Source organism: Xiphophorus maculatus, chromosome 6 (genome assembly GCF_002775205.1).
Source record: "Xiphophorus maculatus strain JP 163 A chromosome 6, X_maculatus-5.0-male, whole genome shotgun sequence".
Classification (NCBI taxonomy): domain Eukaryota; kingdom Metazoa; phylum Chordata; class Actinopteri; order Cyprinodontiformes; family Poeciliidae; genus Xiphophorus; species Xiphophorus maculatus.
The window spans coordinates 3907378-3932546 of NC_036448.1; the positions used below are offsets into that span (position 1 = coordinate 3907378).

The 25169-nt window shown below is 41.7% G+C and overlaps 1 protein-coding gene across 2 annotated transcripts; it reads right to left on the minus strand.

Annotated features, from left to right (window-relative positions):
• Positions 1-641: 641 nt before the first annotated feature.
• Positions 642-25110, minus strand: tsc22d2 (TSC22 domain family member 2). 2 transcript variants are annotated; one of them, XM_005802422.2, is made up of 4 exons: positions 22773-25110; positions 13378-13452; positions 2894-2945; positions 642-2314 (listed from the first exon to the last, which is right to left on the minus strand). In XM_005802422.2, the coding sequence occupies exons 1-4, from the start codon at positions 24449-24451 to the stop codon at positions 1991-1993; spliced, it is 2130 nt and encodes a 709-aa protein (XP_005802479.1). In that variant the 5' UTR covers positions 24452-25110; the 3' UTR covers positions 642-1990. The 2 variants fall into 2 exon arrangements, with proteins under 2 accessions (XP_005802479.1, XP_023191452.1); XM_023335684.1 differs by lacking the exon at positions 13378-13452 and having other exon boundaries at positions 22773-25109.
• Positions 25111-25169: the final 59 nt, after the last annotated feature.

A 25169-nucleotide genomic window follows, 5' to 3' on the forward strand; every position in this document is an offset into this window, starting at 1 on the left:
ATATCATGTTATACTGCTAATCCATTATCAAAAACATACCTGGAGCTTTTCTTTCATTCTTTCCTACATCTTTGAGAAATTCTCTAATCTCCAGTGGCAACCATTCAGCTGTGCGAAACACCTGGGTGGACCTAGCCCCGCCTCCTTGGAGCTTTCCCTCTGGGATTAGTTACTTTAACTGTATAATTTAGACCTAAAGAGCAAGCAGCTACTGGGTTTTAAAACTAGTTCAGTCTGGAAAAATGAACTTAAACTGATCAAAGCTAGAGGCAAATTAACTGTCAACTTGTCACTTATTAGGTAAAAGCTGATAAGATTTACCAGCTAACAGGCCAAAAGCTAACAAGCGTCGAGTTATTAGGTGTGGTTGTTGTAATCCTGACCGGACACAACACGAGCCGAGCCACACTGGCACGTGAGAGCGAGTGAAACGACATCTTGGCATCGGAATATTGCTTTTATTTAAATACAATAAAATTTTGCAAAGTAACAAAACTATTGGCATATGAAATTCAAACACCATTGAACTGAACAAAAACATGGCTCACTTCATTTCGTCTGCGACTAGTGTCGGCAACACTAGGTTTTATTTTCAACTCGCTGCTCGGCAACAGAAACTCCCCCCCCCCCCCCCCAAATCATTTACACTGTTCAGACTATCTTACAAGAGTGCTGAATAAAAATGAGGTAAGAAAGTGGTTTGAAGGTTACAGATCATGCAGAACATGCTGAACAGCAACGAAACTATTTTTGTGTAGGAGGAAGTAACAAAAAAAAAAAAAAAAAATCACGTGTGCATCTCAAAAGAAATCGATTTACACAGCTTTTAATCTTTGGTTGACGTACTTTGACGCATGTTGGATGATTTCACAGCTTCTTCCCCCTCCCTCCCCTCCGTTGGCCCCGCTTCCCACAGGAAAACCAGTGGAGCTAAAACTGAAAGTAAAGAAGGGGGGGCATGGTAATACTCTTAAATTCACTTTAAGATCAAATAAGTGGGTTTTCTTCAACTCCTCCCCCCCTTTGCTGGCTTATATTAACATCTGACGTCGACAGGTGCTGTCGCCCATCAAGGCGAATAATACTTTATACTATACAAAAATGTACATTCAATCGAGCTCAAGCTATGAATTGGCAATTGCAGCGTGATATCTGAGTTAGTGTTAAACATTTGTCAGAATTTTCATTTTATTTTGCCTACATTTTATTTGTCTTCACAGAGGGCAGCCTGGGAAGAGGCTGAGCTGTTAAAACACTGTAAAACAAAAGAAGAAGACGAAGAAGAGTCACCAGGCTACTATTTAACAGGTTTCATGGAATTGTTCATTTCGTGTAATAGCAGCCCTGTAATAAATAAACACTAATAACAGTAGAACTCAGGAGGACTGATGCGAGAGTTGGACTTGATGCAAGGTGACGGCAGCAGTGTTGGCGCGCCGACAAAAACAAAATAAAGACTCTCCCAGTTCTTGGATCTCGACATTGAGCAGCTAACCCCTCCCGACTCTGTCTCGTTTAAAAAAATAAGCACTTTTTTTCTACTTCCTGTCTGTCTCTTTTTCACCGGTGAACCCCTTTGAGCGCGTCAGGCGGTGCGGTTTGGGTTTGGTTCTGAAGCCGCTCCAGCCTGCTTGCCACGCGCCCCTCTCACACCTCCGGTTAGCCTCCGTCTCTCTCTCTCTCTCTCTCCCTCAAACACACACACCCTTTGATGATTGCATTAACACTGGAAAGGCCCACAGTACAGACACGCGCATACATTTCAAAACCAGTTCACAGTCTCGCTTGCTAACTTGCTAACACATACACACACACGGGAGCCGCGCGCTCGCACACACACACACACACACACACACACACAGAAGCACTGTACTTTGTGGTCAAGCTGGTGGCTAAAGACAGTTTCTTTTAATTTCACATATACTAATTATATTAAGTTGTACAAGGAGATGCTTTGTTTCTGCCCTGTGCGAAGCAGGGCAGACGCACTTCAAGCGGAGGTGACGTTGGGCTGCAGTTGTTGGCCAGCGTCGAGCTGAGTCTGGGGCTGCTCAGGCTGGAGCTGCTGGGGTTTGGGATGGAGCTGCTGGAGGCCGGGGGGGGAGGCGGACCCAGGGGCAGGGGCGGGGACAGGGACAGGGGCGACGGCGGCCGGGGCCGTTAGCTGAGACAGCTGCTCGCTGTTAGCCAGAGATTTGAGCACGGCGTTCTCCCGCTCCAGCACAGAGTTCCTCTCAAACAGCTCCTTGATCTGCTCCTTTAGCACCTCCACCTCCTCACGCACTGCATACATCAGATGGCTTTTCACCAGGTCCTGCACAAACACACGGGAAGGAGCAGGTGGGTCAACAGGCCAATTGCGGTGCAGCGCAGCAGTTGCATGATTTTATTTAAAGATGGTTTATTTCAATAATTTAATACAAAATCTGAAACTTCATTGAATTATAGATTCAATTATTAGTTCATTTTAGCGATTGATAGCTAATGTTAACCCAAAATTCTGTTTCTTTAAGAATTGGAGTACTACTAAAAAAATAAAAAATCAATGTATTTTTTTTTGTTAGCAAAAGTGTTGCTGAGCATTTTCTTTTTTTGGACAAAATAATAATAAAAAAAGGCTGGGAAAATAAGCGTTTCTAGTAAAAAAAAAAAGGCAAACATGGAAGACTATTCATGTTTTGAATCTATATATGTTGGAAATTTCTGACGTTATTATCTATAATAATGAAAATGAAGGCCTGAACATGTTTCACTCTCTCTCTCATGAATCTAAATAAGTTGGAAGTTTCACTTTCTGCAATGAATTAAAGAAATAAATTATAAATCTAATTAAAATTCTGATGATTTTAATTAGAATATTTTCTTATAGAGAACAAATAACTGATGAGCTTACCATTGCCTGTTCAATTTTATTATCAATGGCAACAATGTTGGTTCCAGAGGCACTGAAAGAAAGAAGACAGAAGGAATTAGATTAGCTTTAGCTTCCCTGCAGAAGTTGCTCATTTATCCTGAAACAACAAAACACCCAACACAAGAAATCGATCTAGGCAGTGTAGATAGCATCGGTCAGTGCGTATTTAAAGGAAAAAGTTATTTTATAACAGAGTAAAGAGGGCAAACATTGTCTTTATTACACATAATCAGTGTTAACCTTTCATAATAAAATCAGAAACTCTAAAGAGATTTTCTGGGCACTGCCATGTCCTGGCCTCTGGAGGCAGCGAAGCAGTGAAGGCAGTGAAGAAAATGGAGAAGACAAACTTGGTTATATTGGCACAATACTTTATAGGAGGAACATCTGATATTTCCGGAAATGTTTTAAGATGACAAGAAGGAAGGAAGTGGAAGGAACGGCTTTCATCTGAAAAACGTGGCAAATAAAATCCAGTAAGAGAAACCGGCAGACGAAGTCACTTAATTGGGAGCACTTAATTATTATTGCAGGGAACAAACAGGAAAAAAAGGACAAAAAATTTTACTCCGTTGTAATCTCAGTGAGTTGGTTCTACGCAGTGTTGACTCAGGAGGCGTGAATACAAATAGAATTAAATTTATTATCCCACAGAGGGGAAACTTAGGTGTGTAGCATCGAGATATGCAGGTTTACACAAACGTCTTCCAAAAGTGTTATGAAAATATATAAAACAAGATTAGCAATAACGGCAATAATAGTAATGATATATTGCACAAGATAAAGATACGGTGCAGTTATTAGAATAGAAATATTTTACTCATAATCCAAGGTACAAATGAGCAGCATGATTTTGGTTTATTTAACCTCATACCATTTCACAATTATGAATTACTTCTGTTGGTTTGTCACATAAAACACTGAAGTGTGTGGTAGTGAGACAAAATACGAATCCTTTTTGAAAACCACTGAAGTATGAGCAAAATGACTTTTCTCCACTAGAGGGCAACAGAGAGCTTCATGTCCAGCTGCATCAGTCAGACTTAAACCAACTGCCCCCCACTGCAGCAGCAATCTGTAAACTGTTGTCCACAAATTCTCATGAGTTTCTGAAACACACAATATTTTTGAAAGACCTGAAGCTCAATCCCAGCATGCCTTGCAGCACAGTCCCCATCCTGTCAGCCCCTGAACCCTACCCTCGACCCCCTACTGGGGACAAGATGTCCTATTCCTCCGCAGTCCGTCTGGCTGGTGTGCGCGAGATGGGCGGAAGCGCTAAGGCTGATTGTTATCAGGGGGATGTGCTGGGGAGGAATACTTCCCATACCTCTGCTGCCATGACGCCCCATCACTCATTTTATTCTCTCCTTCCTTCTGATTCGTTCCTAAGATACGACTAAGCTACATGGCCCGCCCGGCCACCTGGCCTCACGCGGCTCCTGAACGCCTGCTACGAGAGATCCACTCTGAGACGCACGCCCATCGCTGCAAGGCACAAATTTATTCTTAATTCTTTGCCCCCCACATAGACCACATTATCCCCCCACCCCACCGCCACCACGAGGGTGAACCGTTTCATGACCCAAAGCTGCGAAAAATGTGTGTTTAATTTAGGCACAGTGAGCTCTCCTAAACTTTTCCTCCCTAATGGAATTTTTTTTCCTCCTCTCAGTCTATAAAATAAAGAGCTTATGGGTTATGGGTTCCACCCTTGTTGCTTCAGTGGCTTTTGACAGTACAGAAAAATAAAACCACACTCTGTACACCCTACAGCTCCCCACTGCCCCGGTATGTTTGGGTTCACACCAGCCCACTATTTGCCTACTTCTGGAAATGACATAACTTGATTTGTAATTTGAAGAGACAATGCGCAAACAAACCACACAAAATTTCTCTTATACCTCTCTAATCAGAGATTTCTTAATTTGCTTACTCAAACATTCTCGTGTTTGCGGTTAGACGTTCATCTAGGTACCCTAAAATCATTCACAGATAACCCAAACTACGATAGATCTTCTGCTGTGGTTCCTCCTCCCAGAACTCCCAATGATCTCACTTCTACAGTGAAAAAAAAAAAGAGAGAGAGAGAGAAAGAAGCCGTCTTCCCTGGAGCTTTTCCTGCAGAACTCCTGTAATCACATCAGGGACTAGAAGACGAGGAAAATTCGAAACACCAGTGTGTACCGTCAGCGGGACTTGTGCCAGTGACGGATCTGTAACTATGGTGACCAGAAAACATCGATAACACAACAACCGTTCCTATGGAGTCGTAGAAGATTTGTGGGCTCAAATTCTTGTTAAACCCTGAAGGTTTGGGTTGATGCTCGCAACTTTAGCTGCGGCTGTAGTAGTTACGTTGATGCAAGCAGAGAAACAAAATCCTATCAGTGCCCTATTAGGACACCATCTGGTAATCAAAGAACTTGCGAGAACAACTGGAAGTTCTTTCAGGTAAGCAGGAGGAGCGGGTTCTGGAAACCACACGAGTGACTGAAGAAATTTATTTATGCTTTTGGGGGGAATTAGTACAGAAATCCATCTGACCTCAACTCGGTCCCCTCAAAAGGAGACTGTGTCGGTACTGCAGTGTGTAAAGTTGAGCCTCTGAAGCTAATGGGCTGGGCTGAAATGAAACAGAATGCTAATGTGGGTTTCGGTTTACTCTTGATTGTGCAACAGATACTTCTACATCAACACGGCTGACATTTACAAGCTCCGCATACGGGTTCCCATACAGCACTGGCAGCTAAACAGGAATGCCAATAAAAGTCCACTAGAGAAAGCAAAGTATAGAAGGGCGAGAATCTCTTGGGGCCATCAAATTGTTGTCATTTGTGACAGATCTGCTGGTGTGTTTAAGAGCAGCAGGGTTCCCGCTGCGGCGAAACGTTTTACAGGCGGCGAAGTGCTTTACAGGCGGCCTTCCAGGGTGATGAGACGAGAACAGAGATCGGCAGGCGAGATCCTGACGACGTTATAACTTCACCTGGTCAACGGAAATGCATACAGTACATTCAGAGCCCTTCAACTTTTTCCCCTATATTGTGAATGCATCAGTAGCTGCGCTTCCATTGCAAAAGAGCGCAAATATGTGAATATGTTCTGCTGACATTCTGCATTTTCCGTGTTTCCATTAAATAAGAAATTAAAAATCACACTGAATAAGCTTGTTCACACAACAAGTCACTAAGAATCAAGGCAGCGACGGATATAAGCAGTTACATGAGAAACAATAATAATTCACCCATGGTAGTACTGCTCATCATCCATCAGTCATCATCATCCATCAGTCGTTGGACAGACAATCTTCTTATACTTGGGAGTGGCTACGTGTTCTGTGTATTAGGGAAATTATTCTCTGCGATTTTACAGAAGAGCTGTGGATTCGACATGTTTGACTGACGCACAACTTTTTATGAACTGTGCATCTTCTGACCGCACACGATCTGAAAACCCCCAAAACAAACCATTCTCCTGCTACTTTCTGTCGCAGTCTGTCGTTTTCGCCAGCAGTAACATCCGGTTTCGATCACGTGACTCGCGTGATGCAAATAGATCTATTTCAGACAGAGGTGTAAAGAGAAGCAGCAAAAGCAAATGAGATGGATTAGCAGTGCTAGCCAAAAACTGCAACAAATTATTATTTTATCAATTATTCTGATGATCAACTTATTGAATTAAAAAAATTGGAACTTGGTGCAGATTTTCTATTTGCCCACTTAAACATTTTTATACAATATTAGAAATGGTTTAAGGGATGCAAATGAACAATTCAATTCTTTTTTTAAAATAAAACATTCTATTGCCTCAAATGAAGTAACATAACATTCATTTAGTGAATCTTAGGCGTTTTGGGTAAAACATGGTTTTTACCTTAAAAGCAATAATTTTTGTACAGTTCTGGCTGAATTACTGCTCGGAGTATGTATGTCAACAAATGCCCTTCTTTAGGTCGGACAGTCTAGCAATCGATTAATCATCAACTGAACTCGTGGACGATTATTTCAACAACTGATTAATCGCGGTTAATCGTTTCAGCCATACTTGTATGATTCTGGACATGTTACTGTAAAATATCTCTGCTTTTTGGATATGGAGCTGTTAGCATGTCCTGACAGTCATGACACTGTCACACAGCAACAGTCTTCAGTCAGAGGCCTCTTGAGACTTGCTGCAGGACTGACTGCTACTGGAGATTCTTCTTGCCCAAAGATTTATAGTCTCAACGACTCTTTGAAGATACTTGGATGATAAGAGTTACAAAACTTATTTCCCTTTGGAATAAATAAAGGATATTCAAATTAAATATAGTGTGGGTGTTTTTCTCATTTCAGTCAACAGACGTCTTCCACCGGTTGTGCTAAACGCGTTCTTACACAAGCATGCACCATGAGTCGTCAGAGAACATAGAGGAAGTACAAAAACTGCAACCGAGCAAGCTTCAAAGCATAATTTGGGTGGCAATGTCATGCAAATTAATCAAGTTGTAAAACTATTGAGGGTCACATCACGTTTCTATTTAGAGCTTCGTCTCAGCAAACAAGGCCTAAGGAAATCAAATGGTTTGTGGTGAGAACTCAAGACTGAGGGGGAAAAAAATAGGAAGTAGTTGACTGTTCATAAACCATTTACTGAAACTTTTTCTGCACTCATAGAGTCAGTTTTAGATCAGTTCATTTGTAATTTAAAGGAAACGATTTGCATCATCAGAGCTGGTTGTGTCCTCCTTGTAAAAGATCAGGTAAAACTCACAGTACCTGTTTTCAAGTTGCAGGTGCGAGTTTGCCAAGTTATTTTCTTTCCATATAAAAGTAACAAGACACAATCGACTAAAATGACATATTATTACAGGGGCAATTACTTGTCATCACTCTGCCCATTCCTGCATGTTTCTCATGAGAACCTACAGACACGCTCTTTGCAACTACCTTCCTACGAATCAGTTTGCCTGGAGACAACTCAGCACTTCTATTTGCCTCAAAGCACTTCAGAGAGCATCTACTGACATTTATGGAACAAATGGGACTCTAAGACAAACGGCACAGCACCACTGTGAACATACACGACAAATAAAAAAGATCAGACCTGCAACTATGAGGAGTTAGTTTTCCCCCCCCCCTTTCTTTTCTATCTATCCTCAAAACACCTGTGAGTGTGTGTACATGTTGCTGAGCTGCTGGCATTGAGCTGCTTGTTCAATGGGGACAACTGGTATGTACTGGGACATTTTGAATACAACCAGCAGTAGTTGAGGTCGCTAGTTCCCACTGGTGGGAAGCTAGCAGCTCAACAGACATCTTGGTGTTTAATTAGTTTCAGTTATTAGTGACTTGTAAAAAAATAAAAAATTTAAATTTTCTGTTACAGCAACTACATTTTCTAACTTGAACTCAAAACTGATCTTAGTATCAGAATTTTTTTTCCCAGTTTCATTAGGTTTCTGAGAGTTAAACCTTGACAAAACGTTTAAAGAAATATTTTTAAAAACTTCTTAAAAAATAAAAGATACAAAAACATATGAGCCAAAAGTATGTTTCTAATGACATCACAAAATGTGTGAAAAGCTTTTATAAATGAATCAGATTTCTAGAGAAGAAAGTTGGATTCAGCAGATAACTTGATGTTGAATTAGTTCAAATAAAGTTGCTGTTCGTTCTTTCCTAAAGCCAAAAATCTTTCTGTCATGTCCGTCTTGGAGTGAGAAATGTTGAGTCTTTTGGCTATCCTACAGCTAGCGCTCCACTTTGTCTACAACGAATAAAATCAGAGACTACAGTTATACGTGTTTAATGAGCTAATAGCTAATATGAGATGCTGAGGCAGTTTTAAATGTCTTCTGTAATCATTTTGTATCTGAACTCCTTTTAACTGCGGAGCTGTGTGACACATACTGCTCTATTTAACATACATGGTATTACATTGCCTCTGGTTCGAGAGTAAATTGTGAATATTCAATCAGTATAGCTACAATAAATAAATTGGTTTATTATCAAACAGCAAGAGCTATTTTTCTATGAAATATACAGTTTGAAATGGCATTTTATGTCATTTCAAACTGTATATTTGAAATAAATATCAAATATACAGTTATACTTCATATAGCTGCACATACAACATACAGTCATATATATTGTATGTACTAATAATTTACTTATTAACTCTGTAGTTAAAAAGTAAGTAGCTCCTTTTTAGCTATTTATTTTTGTTAACTTTTTACTATTTATATATTTGTAGAATCTTAAATTAATATGAGACAACACTTTAATTTCCCTTTTATGATCATTAGAATATTTTTGAATTTGAAAAAACAATAGAAGAACTATGTTGGCGTAATACAGTAATATAATGCACATTACATTTTCCTGTCTGCAACATAAAGTCAGTCAAGTATGATCTGTCCGGTAAAGGAAAGTTTCTTTTTAGTTGGTTTTTTGTAAGTTCCTCTATTTGCCGACTTTCAGTTATGCCAAGAGAAATAACTGAAAGTTTAAGCATTTTAATAGTCACTTCATTCAGTTTTTGATTTACCCAGAAGAAAAAGTATTTAGTTGCTGTTTATAGTTCATGAGAACAAAATTGGAAGTCGGCTGGCACAAAAAGTCTGATCAATGTCTGAGTCTCTAATAAACATAAGAAAACTGACTATGTAGTTAGATTCTAACAGACAGGGTGGATCACCAAAAAAAACTTGCTGGATAGAATAACCATCATGTTAAAAATGGCTTTGTTAGAAAGGTTAAATCTGTGTTCTTCTTTGGGGTTTCACTAAACCTGTTCCATGACTTCATCTTGTTACGTTGGAAACGGACCCCAAACAAGCCCGAGCAAAAAAAAAAAAAATAGAAGCGGACAATTATGGGTCAACAACACGAGGGGTCATCAACACCAAGATCTACAAAGCACACCGGCCCAAACACATCGTTAGTTATCCCCGGCTTCCATGGAAACGCAAGCAGACTCGGGCGATTGGCGTCTCCACAACACCAACCGCTCAGAGAAGCAGGGGAAAAGCTAAACGCTTGTAACGAGGCCGCCAGCTTCATCTCACGGCTTTGTTCTGGTTCAGTTAAAACAGACGGCGCAGATCCACTTCACGCTAACGCTGCAGCCATTAAAAGCGAGACGTGCACTGATTTTTTTTTTTTTTTTTTTTGGAGCGTACAGTTCCTCAGTTGGCTGCTGACGGTGTGTTAGCTGTATATTCCTCTTAAAGCAGTTTCATTTCCTGTCACTCACTTATGCTTTCAGCTGTTTCTTTTCCATTCTTGTAAATGTCATCACAGCAAAGTTGAGTTCCTTTAAAGAGGGGCCCCTCGCTATTACCCTCCCACACTGTCAGCTGGACATTTTCTTAAGATTCAAACATCAATCAAGGAACAGAAGAACAGATTTCAGTGAAAAACTGTTCTAATTGCAACAAAGCAGTCTTGAAAACATTAAGACAGCACATACGGACTTTAAACCTTGTTTAGAACTACAACTTTGTGGTGATACAGGTACCACACAGATCTGACCATCAACTTAGCAATAAAGTGAGGAAATTAGTGTTTGATCAGCTGTTGCAGCAATGCTTCTTCTTGGCAATAGAAAAAAACACTCAACAGCATTTGCAGGTTGAGCTGCCAAGTTCATTACTTAGGTTGTAACTCCATAAACTTATTTCTTCTATTGACTTTAGCGTTATCTTCTGGAAAAAATGAGCAAACAAGAATAATCTGGTTTAATAGCGTATGGAGTGACCGTACACAGTGTGTAAGTTTACTAAAAGTAAAGTTCACGCATCGTCACTGGTTGAAGAATTTAACCTGGATATGTCCAAGCATTTAGATCGCCTCCCACAATAAGACTCACACCATTTTCGCTAACTCTGTTTGTGTGGCAATCGGGATAGCATGCTCCACATGTGCTCTGCACATTGACCTTGTGGTCCAACTGCTGCAGCCAAAATCTGATTTATCACGGAATGTGACTTTCCTCCTCAAATTTTACTGCACATGCTGCCGACATCAATGCAAACGGTTCTGATGGTAAACGGTAGTTTTGACCCGTCCTGGCAGCCCTAAGAGACCGCAGACCATGTTGGCTTGTCTGAGTAGGGAATTGAAAGCCAATCGTCTAGTGAACCTGCAGAAAACTACCTTTGGTTCTCAATTGTTACCGAGTGAGGACACCTTTTTTTCTTGTGGTGTTGTCTTTTTGGACAATCACTTAGCCGTCAGTCTTTTAATGCTCTTCTATAAGTAATTTGGGATCAATATGGACATCGTCCGTGGGCCAAATCCAGTATGAGGTTCCAGTAAGTGTGGGGGAGCACTGGAACTACTACAAACATTAATCATGAAAGAAGAAGAAAATGTCCGGGACATTTCCTCAACTTTTATCTGACTTGTACTAAACTCGGCAAGTGATTTAAATGCAGTTTGTTGAATCCAAACCGACTGGTTGGCAGACAGGACAGCAGATATTCACAACTTCTTCCTAATAAAACCAGTCTAACATAGTCACTCTATATTTGGTTCTTTTTGGTTGGATATGTAGAGCAGTGAAGACAGCAGATCCATTTAGTCTCCAAGCAAACTGAATCCGCTTCTCTTCCAGCTCCAGAACCAAGACAAGATATCTTCCTGGGTCTAACTTTCTGAAATAACTATAAAACTGAACATGTTTTCTTGTTTCTTCACAAGAACAAAACAAGCCAAGCAGTTCCTCGTTCTGTTTGGTGGCCAACATGAACCCTTGTTTGAGCCCACGGTCATTAGAAACCTCAGTTTGATTCAACACAAACGCTTTTTGGAACTTTGAAACTGTAAGTGCAGGGCCTGGAAATGTATTCATACCACCATTTTACACATTTTGTCATGCTACAACTAGAAACCTAAATATACCGCTAATGACACTTTGTGAAGGTAAGCAAAGAGGTAATTTGGAACATGCAAGAACTAACTGGTGAACAAGAGTCCAAACGTGTGTGACCAAATCTGATTTCTAACTTGCTAATAGCAAATGTTCAGATGTGACCTGGTGGGCAGTGGCTGATTTTCAGACTTTTGTGGAGTTGAATAAAATCGGCTACTCATGTATCGGCCGATTGCTGAGCTCCCAAATTTAAGAAAATCGGTGCACCCCTACTTAAATCCGGTTGAGCATCTGTGCTAATCTGAGTTTGAGATATTCTCAAGAGAAAGAGGAAAAAATTCAGAAATATGCCCTTTAGTCTTAAAGACCTTAAACTTTTTAAGACCTTTAAGAGTTTAAACTCAGATTTAAGATTTTTTAAGACCATTATCAATACGATTCATGAAAGAAATGCACAAAATATGTTTTTGTATTTGTCAAGGGACCAGAACTGTGAAATTGCTTGGGTCTGTTTTGTTGCTCTTGGCAGCAGCTTTGTGCTTCTCACACCGAGAATGGTTGTAAAGTCTTAAACCCCACAATGGCAAGTTTTCTCTTTTTTCCCCAATACAGAATGGACCTAGCATCATTATGGGTTGGCAACAGAAGCGAGTCAGTGGCAAAGATGAACTCTGATAAATTTACACTTACAGATGTAAAAAAAAAAAAGCTAGTTACCATAAACAGCTAGTTACCGATAGCCTGAATCACCTTGAGTCACCTTGCCTGACAGAAAAGTCCCACGAGAAAACACCAATACAAAGATATATAGATATATATATAAGACATTTAAGGCTAAATAGTCTTTCCACGACAAAATTTAAGACCTGTGATTAACATGTTTAAAGCCAACTTATGTTTTCTTGAATGAATTTAAGACATTTTAAGGCTTTAGACATAAATAAATTTAAACCTTAATGATATGGAAAATATATATACTACTTTTCAGATTTTATTTTTACCCAAACAATATGCAGAATTTGTAGACTGTTCCATATTTATGTGCTGCTTTTGACAGAGAATCACAATAAAACATATTTCAAGGGGAATTACTTTTTTTTTTTTAAGGCCCACTAAGGATCTCTTACTGCTGCTCAAAGTGTCTCCAGGTGTTTAAAAGATTAATTGAAAGAAGTAAAATTCCCCCATAAGGGATGGTTGAACTGGTTTTTAATCCGATTACCTGTCTGACCATTTGAGTTGGCCTCTTTTGACTCCGTGTACTTTTGTTCATCTTTGAAACTCAAGAGGAGAGCAATTATCCTGGTGGATAGCTCTATAGAAACGTTAGTAGAGCTTGTGAAAGCAACGCCTCGTCATCCCTTGAGCGACAAAGGTGTTATATGATGTCACAGGAAGCTCAGGAGAACGACTGCAGGGAATTAACAGGGCGAGACAGATCTTATTGAGGCGGCCGGCGGCCAGCGCTGCGTCCGCTGCCAAGCTTTGTTTCCAAACTCAATCCATGCACGTGTCAAAAAGCAAAGCTCACTGCTGCTGAACACTGCACGCGCTTTGTTACACTCTGGCAGGCCGGCCCAGTCCAATCCAGCTCGGTACTGTACCTATCGCTGTGAGCCTTTGAGTCTCTTAATCTGCTTCCAGACTGGAAGGCCTGGTAGAAAGCCGTGGAGGGGTTCCTGTGTCAACCACATCCGAGGAAGAGAGAGAAGAGAAGAGAAACAGTGAAGAGAGAGAGAAAACAGTGAAAACACACCGAACCGATTCTGGAAATGCTTTTACCCACTTTGAATCCCACTACAAGACTCTAATGTTGCTGTGGTAACCGTGTAATATTGTCATTGTGACGCTAAGGGCGATCAGAAAATGTGACGTTAAAGTGGAATGAAGCAGGAATGGATGCTGAACTTTATGGGCCTCCTTCCTCCAACTGGTTCACTGGAGTTGCACAAGCTGTGCTACTTGGGGAAAAAAAAAGGATCATTTTCACATGTTAACTTCTTAACATGTGAAAATGTTAAGAATTTGAAACGAGACCGCTTTCAAATTTTGGAGCTAGAAACATTTTGGTATGAAAAGTATTTGTACGATAAGATATTCTGCACTTTTTAAACCAGATACTGAGAATAAAATCAGACATGATAATATGTCAGGATGTTTATCCTGGAATGATTCTTTCGACATCTGGTTTAGACTTTTAACCTGAGATGTATCGTCGGCTGGTGTCCGAAATTGGTTGATATTTAAATTGACTGGCTTAACGAAAACTGAAAACTGAATCCCTTTTTCTGGACTTCGATCCAGAACCCAACGGCATTCTGGGGGATGTAGGCAGGGGGAAGGGTTTAACTGCTCAACCTCTAACGACCAGCTAAGCAAGGTTGATGACATCATCAACTAACTCAGTGACTCTCCGGTTACCTAGCAACAACCTGTTGTGTAACATGCACAGCAGCAGTTACATGTCTTGCCACCAAACCCTGTCGCAATAAAAAATTTATCAACGAATCACGTCATAAATTAAAATAAGCTCAATAAAAAATAATCAATAAATAGCGATATCGACTGATATGAAATGCTTATATTGTGACATGTTTCTGCGGCCGCATTGTCCTGTCCTACTTTTTAATTATTTTGTCTCAAATTTATAAATGTCTGCTCTCTGACACGCACACAGTGGGACATCACCCCTCACTGAACAGAAACACCCCATTGTTTTCTTAAAAACTATGTTTGCATCAGAAACTACAAGAAAACATTGAAGAAATACTCAAAATGCAGTGATTTTTGTTGCCTGTTGTTTTGTTTTTCTACAGAACTAAACACGTCTAAAAGCCAGATTGACATGAGAAGCAGAAATCGGAAACAAATCCCCGATCGGCGGATTCCTACATTTACTTTTAGTTGGTTACAAGGACACTGTGTTCCATAGCGAGGGATGGACGGTGGGGGTGGGGAAGGAAACCCCCCCACTCCTGCCCCGTTGACCCCTACGCACTCATTTTACACACACACACACACTCACGCAGCCTAGTCGTCTTTTACAAAACTAACTGGTCCCTTCCCACCTCCGCACTCACACACACTCTCACACACACAGAGACTGTGGAGTTGATCTACAGCATGTGTGTGAATATTACCGCAGCCAAGGCTCTTTCCTAGAAACCTCTGGCACAAACTGCCTCTGTCACATTACCTCATGACTAAACACTCTCGCTCTCTGCTAGCGCTCTGCTTAAAATCACTTTGCGGGCAGTGGAGAAAAAACAAAACAAAAAAAAAACCCTGCGCACATCCACACGTGCGGCGGACGCACACCTCCAGAGAGAACTCCCCTCCTCCGCAGCTGAAACTTAGAGAGCTCTGTACGTCTCTGCTATCGGCCCAAATCCACCAAATCAGATGACTCAAAGTCCTCCTCTAGAACCCGAGTCATCGTTCTGCTGTTTTTGAAGCAGCGAGCGCTCGCCTCTCAATGCTGCTCTTTGTGAGCCTGTAACACAACATGTCAATATCGTTTATGAAAGCCGCTCTTTGTGAAAAGCCTGCGTTGAACGGTGCCAAAATGTGAAATCCACGACCTAATATCAGAAATGAGAAGGATGGAAGGAGGAAAAACTAAACAGAAATAAGGAAAAGGACGAACCATACTGGCAGATATTTACAGCACATAAAGACTCTGTTTTTCCCTCCGTTCTTTCGGATTAGAGCTCCTGGTTTAAAGCAAATAAAACTCATCTTGGAGAAAGAATGATCAGATTTTTTTTTTTTAATGCCCAAAAGCAAGTCGAAGACCTAGCAACAAATTAATATAACTGTTTTGTGGCAAATGATTGAAGGTTGACATCATCCGATCAGAACATGATACCTCACTTTGACTCTTCACTTTGAATCATAATGACTCGCTTCTAACTAGGACTGTTGCAATAAGCAATAAATCAGTTCATCAAATGATAAATTAAAACGAGTGCAACAATTACCATTACCATGATTTATCGATTTTTTTGTCTTTCTGCCAAAGCTAGATGGTAAAAGTTTTCAGTGTGGTGCTTTGGTCTCAACTAGCCCTGTATTTAAAAGAGTTTTTTCTTTTTAACTGAGACTTTAAAATTCATTTAGTCGCTGTATTTATTTAATTTGGATATTTAAAATACCTTCCAGTTCCAGTGTTGAATGTTCATAAGCATTTAAAGTTCACTGATCTTTGAGAATCTGTTGTTGCATTATGTCGTCACCATGGTTGAAAATGGTCTTAGGACAGCAAAATCATTGTTTACTGCAATAACTTCTTGTCTGGAAAAAATCTGTTGCCGTCTTGAAGAAGTCTACTTCAAATGGGTTTTTTGTTTCTTCCAAGAACAATATCTGTATTTGTGGAGCTATAATGCTGTGCCATGCAGTCACAGTCATACAGTTACCCAAAACATAATAAATAATTATTTTGTTTAAGCATGCACTCTAATCTGCACAACTTAGCTAAAAAAAGATTAAACGTATTTGGCAACACTGACATCGCTATGAATTCTGTCATGCAGTCAGATAAAAAAAAAAAAAACAGAATACAGTTTGTTTTTTTTTAATCTTCCTTATTGTCATCGCAATAGTACTACAAAATATCATGCTAAAGCTCTTAAATCCATACTGCCAAATCCTACTGAAGAGTAATCTTTATTAATTATTTGATTACTTTATTTCCCAAACATCAACTTTACTGAGAATCTAACTTATCTAGCGCACACAACAACACGCCCCAGTTAAACCTTGAACTGAGTGGCTGTCATACGAGGCGTGGAGGTGACGACTGAAGGCGAGTCGGCAGACCTTCAGACCAGCCGGATCGGTCCGACCGGAACAACACATCTTTCTTTTAGGAAACGGCTCAGAGGATCCACAGAGCATGTCAAATCCTCCTTGTTTACACAGAGAGCGTTCACACACACACACACACACACTGACCTCTCTGTGAGGTAACTCCAGATAAAATGTGCCCACCAAATGTCATATGATGCGAGCGGAGGGCCTCGGTGTTGGAAGCGGGGAGCGAGCCGAGGAATATCAAGTGAATAGGAGGTGGAGAGCTGAAAACAGGATGTAGCAGGGAAGAGTGGAGGCCATGGAGGGAAAAAAAACGCAGTTACACACGCTGTCCTGGTGTCACTGCGACACCCACATGTCCACGGCAACACTGAGACCAGGAACAGGGACCGTTAGCGACCCCCAGCTCAGAGCTGTGGACACGGCTACAGCTAGCCCAGTGCGATCCCTGCCTGCCAAACCTCATCTGATAAAGATTAGACTAAAGACTCACCGATCTGATACCAGAATCTCTGTCAGTACTGATACTGAAAAAAAATTCTAGATTGGGAGTCGTGACAATATGCCCCATCCATAAGGGCAAATCTATTCAGTCTAATTCTATGCTTTGTGCTCTGAGGGACATCATGCTTTATTATTTACTATATTTAGAATTTCTAATTGCGCTTTCTGAACCATTTAAAAGAAAGTTTGTTGCCGTTTATTTATTCACATGTCCAACCAAGGCAGTCCGTTTATTGTTTTTGTCAGTTTCGGTTTCTTTAATTCAGTAAATGTATGTCTGTGTTTTAAAAAAACGTTTTAAGTCAATTCAGTACCATTTTTCTGTATCGGATTGGCATCGGCCAGTATTAAACTTTAGGTAACTTTTTCTTTAATTTTTTTTTAATTTCTGCTCATCTCTTTATAAAGGATATAAATATGTACAAATTATTCCATCTTTACTATTATTATAATTACGGTACTATTTTTAATTTCAGAATTAGCTTCTACACAGTATAATCTTGCATTTTGAGATGTTTGGCTTTTATCTGAAAACATGCTCACAGTTCACCACTGAAATCAGCCACTTGAACTGAAACAGTCTCCGATACCAGATGAGCAAACGAATTCAGAGCACGAGACCATCATTCAGCAATATTCACTAGCCGGCAGCAGCAGAAAGGCCTCTGATTGATCACCATCACCCAAATGTTCCCCAAACACATCGCAGAGAAACGCGAAACGCGTCATAACGAGACAACCAGTTTGCCGACACACCCCCCTGTTATCAGGAGAATAGGGGCACAGTGGAGAGAGCACTGCTGCAGACATGATACCAGCTGGCTGTCACGAGAGCCCCTTCCTCTTATCAGCATGGGAGACGAGACCCCCTACAAGCTGAACATGTGTCTGGACACAAGCACAATGGAAGCCTGGTTACAGAACCAGAAAGGTCCGCTGCTGGTCCCGGCGTAATATTAATAGCTGGTGTTAAATATTAAGATGAATATCAAAGACTTGATGATCTGGTTTCGTCATGGTTACATCCATCGTTATCCAAAGCATATTTCTCTCTGCTACAGCCTCGTCTTCCTCAGACCGCAGAGGAGAAACAGGAAGTGCAAACCAGTTCCGTAGCATTTCAATATAAACAAACTTTAAACAAATTGACACAAGGAAGAAAGAACACAAAGTGCTTTAAGTCACTAGGCCTTCAAAATCCTTCCGTCGTATCAAAGCAGCAGTGGATGGAGTTTTCTCTGAAACTGCCCCTCCTCCACCTGCTGCTGCGCATTGCCTAGCATGTGACTCAAACAAAAAATGCTGCACTTTTTCTTAGCAAGAAAGATAAATATAGTTATTACATTTACATACAGCTAGGGGTGGGCGTTTTGTACCATCATTCATTATTTATTGTGAGAAATTTCTCCTAAGAATTGGGATTTATTTTTGTCTTGATAAACATTTACTTTCCAAACGGAAATTAAATGTTGTTGTAGCTCATTAATTTTAAAAAAATCTTCAAAGAATAACTTTAATGTGGGACTTCAACATTTTAATTTAGATTAGTCGAAAATAGTGTGGTCTTTTTTTTTTTTTTATAAGGGTACGCATTTAACAGCGCTGTGGAATTTAAACCTACATGCCGTCTGAATTAGTGTTTCATTGAGCTGTCCGAGCGCAAGTGAACGCAGCACAGAAAGCTCTGCTGAGGTACCAACTCTCCCCTCCCTCTTGTGTTTGGATGAAAGAGAGCAGAGAATGAAAACTCAAAAGAACAGCTGAACATGTGTCAGTGTTGCTATGCCAACACGCTTTCAATCCAGAAAGTTTTCTTTCTTGCCCTTTTTGGTCATTTACGCAGCATTCGCACTGGAGGGAGACGTCACAGGTTTGCAAAATGTGACAGAGAAGTTGGACACTTCTGAATATGAGGCTGCACGGCAGAAAACCAGTTGTATACGATACAGAAATGGGGAACTTTTTCTTCCCATTAAAGATGGATCGGTAGAGGTTGGCGCGTACAGCAGCAGATTTAGTAGAACCTGGACTTTTTAAATCTATCGACATCTGGATCTGTGTGGTGGGATGAACCAGAGCATAAAAGCTAAACCAGAACACTTCAGTTCACACCAACATCAGGCAGAACTTGCTCTTGTCCGTCATGATCCAAATTGTTCGCAGGTACTAATTGTTGATCTTAAAGTTTTTATGGAATTGACAAACTTTGCTTAATGGGTCAAATACTCCCAATCGGATAAAAGGAAGAGCTCCTGATAAATTATAGAAATTTTAATCAGGAACTGCCACTAGTTAAACTAAAATATGCAACAAATTTTCATAGATTTTTTTTGTGAGCAGTTGATATATGTAGCGGATATAATATCCTGAGATATAATTATTCTTGAAAATTATTGTTTTTCTATTAGTGATGGGAATCAATAAAAATTTTAATTGGGTTAATTGGAGGGTCCGTAATTGATCTAAATTAATAGTTGTTTTTATTTTTAACTTGACACAATAGACAACATTTTCAATTCAAAAACTTATTTTGTGGCTAAATTATTAAACAGACATATGAGCTCCAAAACAACTTATTAATTTTAATTTGTTAGATCGTTATTTGAAGCAGAAATTATCCCTCTGTGGACCAAGAGAAACAGCTTCGTCTTCCATCTTTATTTGCGGATGTTGCTTGTGCGTCAGATTTACGGGCGTACCAGAAACACTCGAATACAAAGGTTCCGGTCAGAACTTTTGTATGTATAAAAAAAAAATAAAATTAATGTAATCAATTTCATTCAAATTTTTTACTTGTTTAAAAATCAATTATGAGTAATTATTTGAAATTAACTCATTATAGCTCTGCCCCTAATCAGAATGCTTTTCCCCAAATATTACCATATTACACATTTGCTTAGTATAACAAAACAAAATTAAATCAATGATATACATAGGAGCATTGGAACTGTAGTCAATTGTGTTATTTAGCATCAGTAGGAATAATTTTTGCTTCTTTGTTTCAAATATCAATTAATTGAGGCATACATCTTTTGCTTTTTTATACCATCATATGAGGTTAATTCAGTAGCAATTATCTCGATCGCTAATGGAAACTGGTTAACTCACATGACACCACATGAGAATAAATAATTGATTTAAAAGAGGAAAACACGACTAATTAGAGTTTAAAATTAGTTCCAAGCTGAATAAACTACCCACATCAACGTGAAGCACAATAAACCTGTTGCTGCCAGGACTCTACAGGCTGCATTTCCTGCCTGCTCTAGATTCTGGCACCTCTGTGTGACTGTAAATGGAAACGACTGAGAGATTTCAGGCACTGTATCATTTCCGCTTATGTGTGCCATCTACTGCAGCTGAGAACTGAGAGATTACTTCAGGAAGGAGAGTGCGCTTGGTATCTGGAGACAGTAAAAGCCAGCGGCACCCATAAGCGTTTGCTGCCGGAAGTCTTTACCTTTACATATGTTATAAAAGGAAAGGAAAACAAAAAAACAAGGGTCTCTGGTTCTTAACTCTGTTTGTTTAAAAGCACTAAAAAGCTCAGGTAAAAGTGCAAACCGTGCTGTCACGAGTGTGGCAACACAAACTCAAACACTCTTTGCTTGTTTATATTCCAAAGTATTTTTCCTGAGCAGGAACTGGCTTATTAAAAGGTCAGGCATGCAGCTCATTTACAGGGAGGCCGTGATTAGCCCAAGGCTACCGGAACAGTGAGTTAAGTCACGGCAACGAGGGCTACGTTTTCTTTTTTTTTTTTTAAGCTGTGCCTTAAAAGCCATCAGAACACACACACACACCATCCTGGGGTCTGTGTTAGGAAACAGAAGTGGCTTTGGTCAGGTTCAATTTGTGAAGTCTGTTAGCCTTTAAAAAAAAAAAAAAAAAAAAAAAAAAAACAGGCATGCATTGCTGTGGCAACACACATTGCAAACCTCAAGATAAGAGATCGCCTGTGTCAGAGCATCACGTCCGGACCAATAAATTGTTAGGGGGACGAAAAAAAAAAGTGACACCGGCGCGCACTGAGCGAGAAACGTCTGTCAGAGTGAAACTATTCTATGCAACAGGAAGTGCTCACGTTGTCTAGAACAGGCTCCACAACTTGTTCCAGTTTAACACCTAAAACCGGGGTTTCCTCTCGAAAAATGTCTCACGTATTCGAGTGAAATATCTTTTTTTTATTATTATTATTTAACACCTATTTTTAACAGATTTAAAACAGCTGGTAGCTGTCATTTACGTACTCCTGCTTTGATCAGGTAGATAATCTACACTCCACATTTCTGATAGTTTTTCATTTTGCAGTTGTTACATTTTCCTTCCTGCTCTCAGTGGTTTAGGAAGTTAAATGCGCTTTTTAAAAATGTGCTAATCGACAGACTAGGAACCGGAATGAGACGATCTCTTCTTTATCAGCTCTGATTGGTGATCATCAAAAACTAATCTATTTTCCCCCTTTTCATTAATTGTTTGTCACTGTATATATAATGTATATACATTGCAGTGTGAAAATGAATCAGTGGCGTAGAAACTTACTGGCAAAAATCGGGACGCTAAACGCACAAAATGTGCCTCTTTTTATTTCACCAGCTCAATCATTGAAAAATAGTTATTTTTTTGTTGAAAGTGGACCAGTAAATCATCGTAGATACAAATAATAATAAGAAGAAGAAGAAATATTTAAAATGTCATGCATTATTTATTTTGTATCAAACAGATACAGTTTTTTAATTTCTTTGGCTTGATTTTTTTCTTATTGGGCTTCAAGTTTTGCTTTTGAGTAAAATCAAATCAATACTTTTGGTTCTAGTTACTCCAAAATTAAGATGCATGCAAAAACGTCACTGAAAAAATAAGAATCTATTCATATGTTTTGAAGATGATGTTATTTAGTGGTGAATGAGACGGTGTTGCATCAACCAGCGGTACTTGCAGGCCAGATTTGCTCCATTCTAGAATTGAGGTTAGGCCGCCCAAAATCCTTCAGAGGGCCGCACCCCTGCATTAAACGCATCAGAACAAAGGACTACCACCATTTGTCCCTCTATAAAAGCATCAACTAACGTCATGTAGTGTTTTAAGGAACAGATGAGGATGATCTTGTAAACCTTTCATTTCTTGTTGGATTCAGAATACTGATACGCGTGAGGAAAACCAATTATCGGTACAAATCGGGGGGGGGGACCTAATTGATGCATTTGTTTTTGTCAAATCAAACTTATGTGTGCAACTTGACTAGATGCCCTTTTCTGTGAAAAAAAAAATAAACGCTTTATACTCGCAACATTCAAACACACTACCATACACACACAGAGGTTCTGAGTTGTAAACAAGAGGTTTGCTATATTCAACAGCTTGTTCCTTGCACTGGCCTCAAGTGTTGATTCTCCATCTTTTTTTTTTTTCTTTTGGCCCAAACTAGAATCCAATATTTTCTTTCTGCGCTCCACTGCATTTCCCTCCCATCCATCTGATTTGAAGTGAAGGTAAACCAAGTCCTTCACCTGATGAGATAAATGAGCAACAAGTGCTTCCTGTGACCTGTGCGGCACATTTCTCTCCAACTTATGTTTCTGAACTGAGCTAACGGGGAGATACGCCACAGTCGACAATGATCCTGTCAGACTCAAAAGAACCTGCAAACACTTCACATAAGAAAGCAGGAATGCGTTACCTGTCCTCCTCCCCGTCGACAGGTAGGATTCCAAACAGGCTTGTGACAGTAGGAGTGGAGAGCTGCAGGGTCTCAGGCATGAAGGGCTTCCCGGCGTCCCTCCCAGACACAACCGGTGACTGTGCAACGGCCGCTCCCTCTGACTTCCTTCCGCTTGCCTCCACCTGTCCGAACCCGGTGGCGGGGAGGCCCTGCACCCCCAATATCCCCGGAGTCTTGGTGTAGGCTATCAAACCAGGAGGCAAGCTGGAAGTCGTCACATTTGGTACGGTCGCACTGGAGGCACTGAGCACAGTGGCGGCAGCGCCCACAGGTGCACTGGAACCACCTCCGACTGCAGGCACGTTTTGCACACCGGTAGCCACAGGGTGGCCCATGGGCTGAGCTTGTACGACTGGGGCGTACTGACTCGCAGTCTGAAGTGGGAGCAAAACGGGCCCCCCGGGGACTCCAAACCCTACAGTCTGAGGCGCTGGTGGTCCTGAAGAGACAGCCCCCGCCACCACTGCGCCGACATCTCCAGCCTGACTCACTCCAGAAGCCGGGATGTGTCCGCCGGTCGCAGCAGAGAGGCTCGACACCGGAAGAGTCTGTTGTCCCCCGGGAAGTCCTGCAGGTATGGACGCAGGCTGAGGCTGCGGGTAATGCTCCGTCTGGTGCTGTGCCAGTCCGGATGACTGGCTGGCGATCGGGTGGACTCCAGGAACCGGCTGCTGGGGCGCATAAGGAGGAGGCATCATTGGGGACTTTTGTATCTGGACCTCAGAGTGGGGTAGACCATTCTGTCCGACGGGAAGCACGCTCTGAACCGCATGAACCTGAAGACCCCCTACGGATGACTGAGAAGGAAGGGTTATGGGTTTCACACTGGAGAAGGAAGTGTGTGTGGCCGAAGTACTGCCTGCATGCTGCTGGCTGCTGTAGCTCTGATGCAGAACCTGCGGCGGTAGCGTAGAGTGAAACCCTTCCGCCATGGACCCCAAACCAGGACCAGAATGAGTAGCTGGGGACACTGTGGACCCCACTGAAGGTCCAAGCCCACTATCCCTCTCTGCAGCAGGGTCCAGGGTTACACTGCCGTGCCTTATGCTGTCAGTCCCCGAGTCCTTCTCGTAGAACTCTGTACATGTCCACCTGCCTCTCCGGAACGGTTCTCCAGTACCGTGATCCAGTTTGATGACCCTGAAGCGTGATGAGCAGCTCACCGTGGAGGTGGCAGAGCTGGACCCTGCAGCAGGCTGGGAGGTGCTGGCTGACACGCCGGGGCTGGCTGTAGCAGGCGGCTGATGCTGGACCCCTCCAGACGGAGTCATGAGGGGTAGCCCAGGTGTCAGGGAAATCCCCAGCTGGTTCTGACCGCCATGAACCGAACCGGAGCCTACAACCTTCCTCAGTTCGGTTGTGTTACCTCCTGGCCCAGGCGGCAGAGTGGCCTGAGGTGCGTTTGCTGGCGCCTCCCCGACGTTATTCAGAGCTTCGTCGGAGGAACTCCTCTCGCGCGCGGGCTCGTACTCGGCTCGCGACACGTCGTATATTTCCGACGACATGTCCTCAGTTCGCGACTCGTCCGGGTCGTCTAGACTCTCGGTGTCGTCGGCGGCCCCCACGGCCGCCACCTGGGCCTGAGTCACGCTTGTGATCTGAAAGCAGCTCTTCTTCTTGGCCGGCATCTTCGACATGTTGGCCAGTCGGACTCCGGGTCCCGTATGGCTGTGTGTTTTTTTGTGTGTGTTTTTTTGCTCCTCCCGTCAGAAAGAGGCGAGCTGGTGGAAGCTTTCTGTCTTATTTCCAACACTCGGGTCTGGTTTTCCTCTTCCTATTTAGCTGTAATCAAGATGAATCTGCGCCATCCTCTTCCTCTCTCGGTCTCCTGTTGCGTTTCATGAAGCTGAACTCCACGTCTCCTTGTCCAGCAGTAGGGGTCCCGACACCGCCGAAAGCTGCTTGTACGACGACTGAATTTAAAGTCAGCCCGGACCGGCCTGCTGCTTCCCCGGCTGTCCACTCGTCGGCCGGCCGTTGTCGCAGAGTGTTGCCCAGCTGCAGGAGCTACTTTGAGCTAAGGAGGCCCCGCAGCCCTGAGCGGAGCTAGCTAACAATTCAAGCCAAGTGGCTGCCGCCGCACACTCCCCCTCTACGTCGGTACAAGTATACGAGACATCTTCACGAAAGCGCACCTACTTCACTCGGCTACTTCTCTGGCGTCAAGACGTCCGTCGAGAACACTTTACTTTGTTACTATCTATAGTGGAAGAGCGAACAGACCCCAAAACGTCTGAAACAAGTGATAATCTTAACAGCGCCGACAGCTCCCTCCCTCTCTCCTGACAAGATGGCTATGTTGTGTGGAACCGCGCTGCATCGTGGGTAAGCAGCGAGCGCAGCGCAGGAGTGTTT

Coding starts and splice junctions, on each gene's coding strand:
- tsc22d2 (XM_005802422.2), bottom strand. CDS start 24,451: ATGTCGAAGATGCCGGCCAAGAAGAAGAGCTGCTTTCAGATCACAAGC. Junction 2,946..13,377: donor TCAAAGGCTCACAGCGATAG/GTACAGTACCGA, acceptor TCTTTCTTTCAG/TGCCTCTGGAACCAACATTG. Junction 2,315..2,893: donor ATAAAATTGAACAGGCAATG/GTAAGCTCATCA, acceptor GTGTTTGTGCAG/GACCTGGTGAAAAGCCATCT.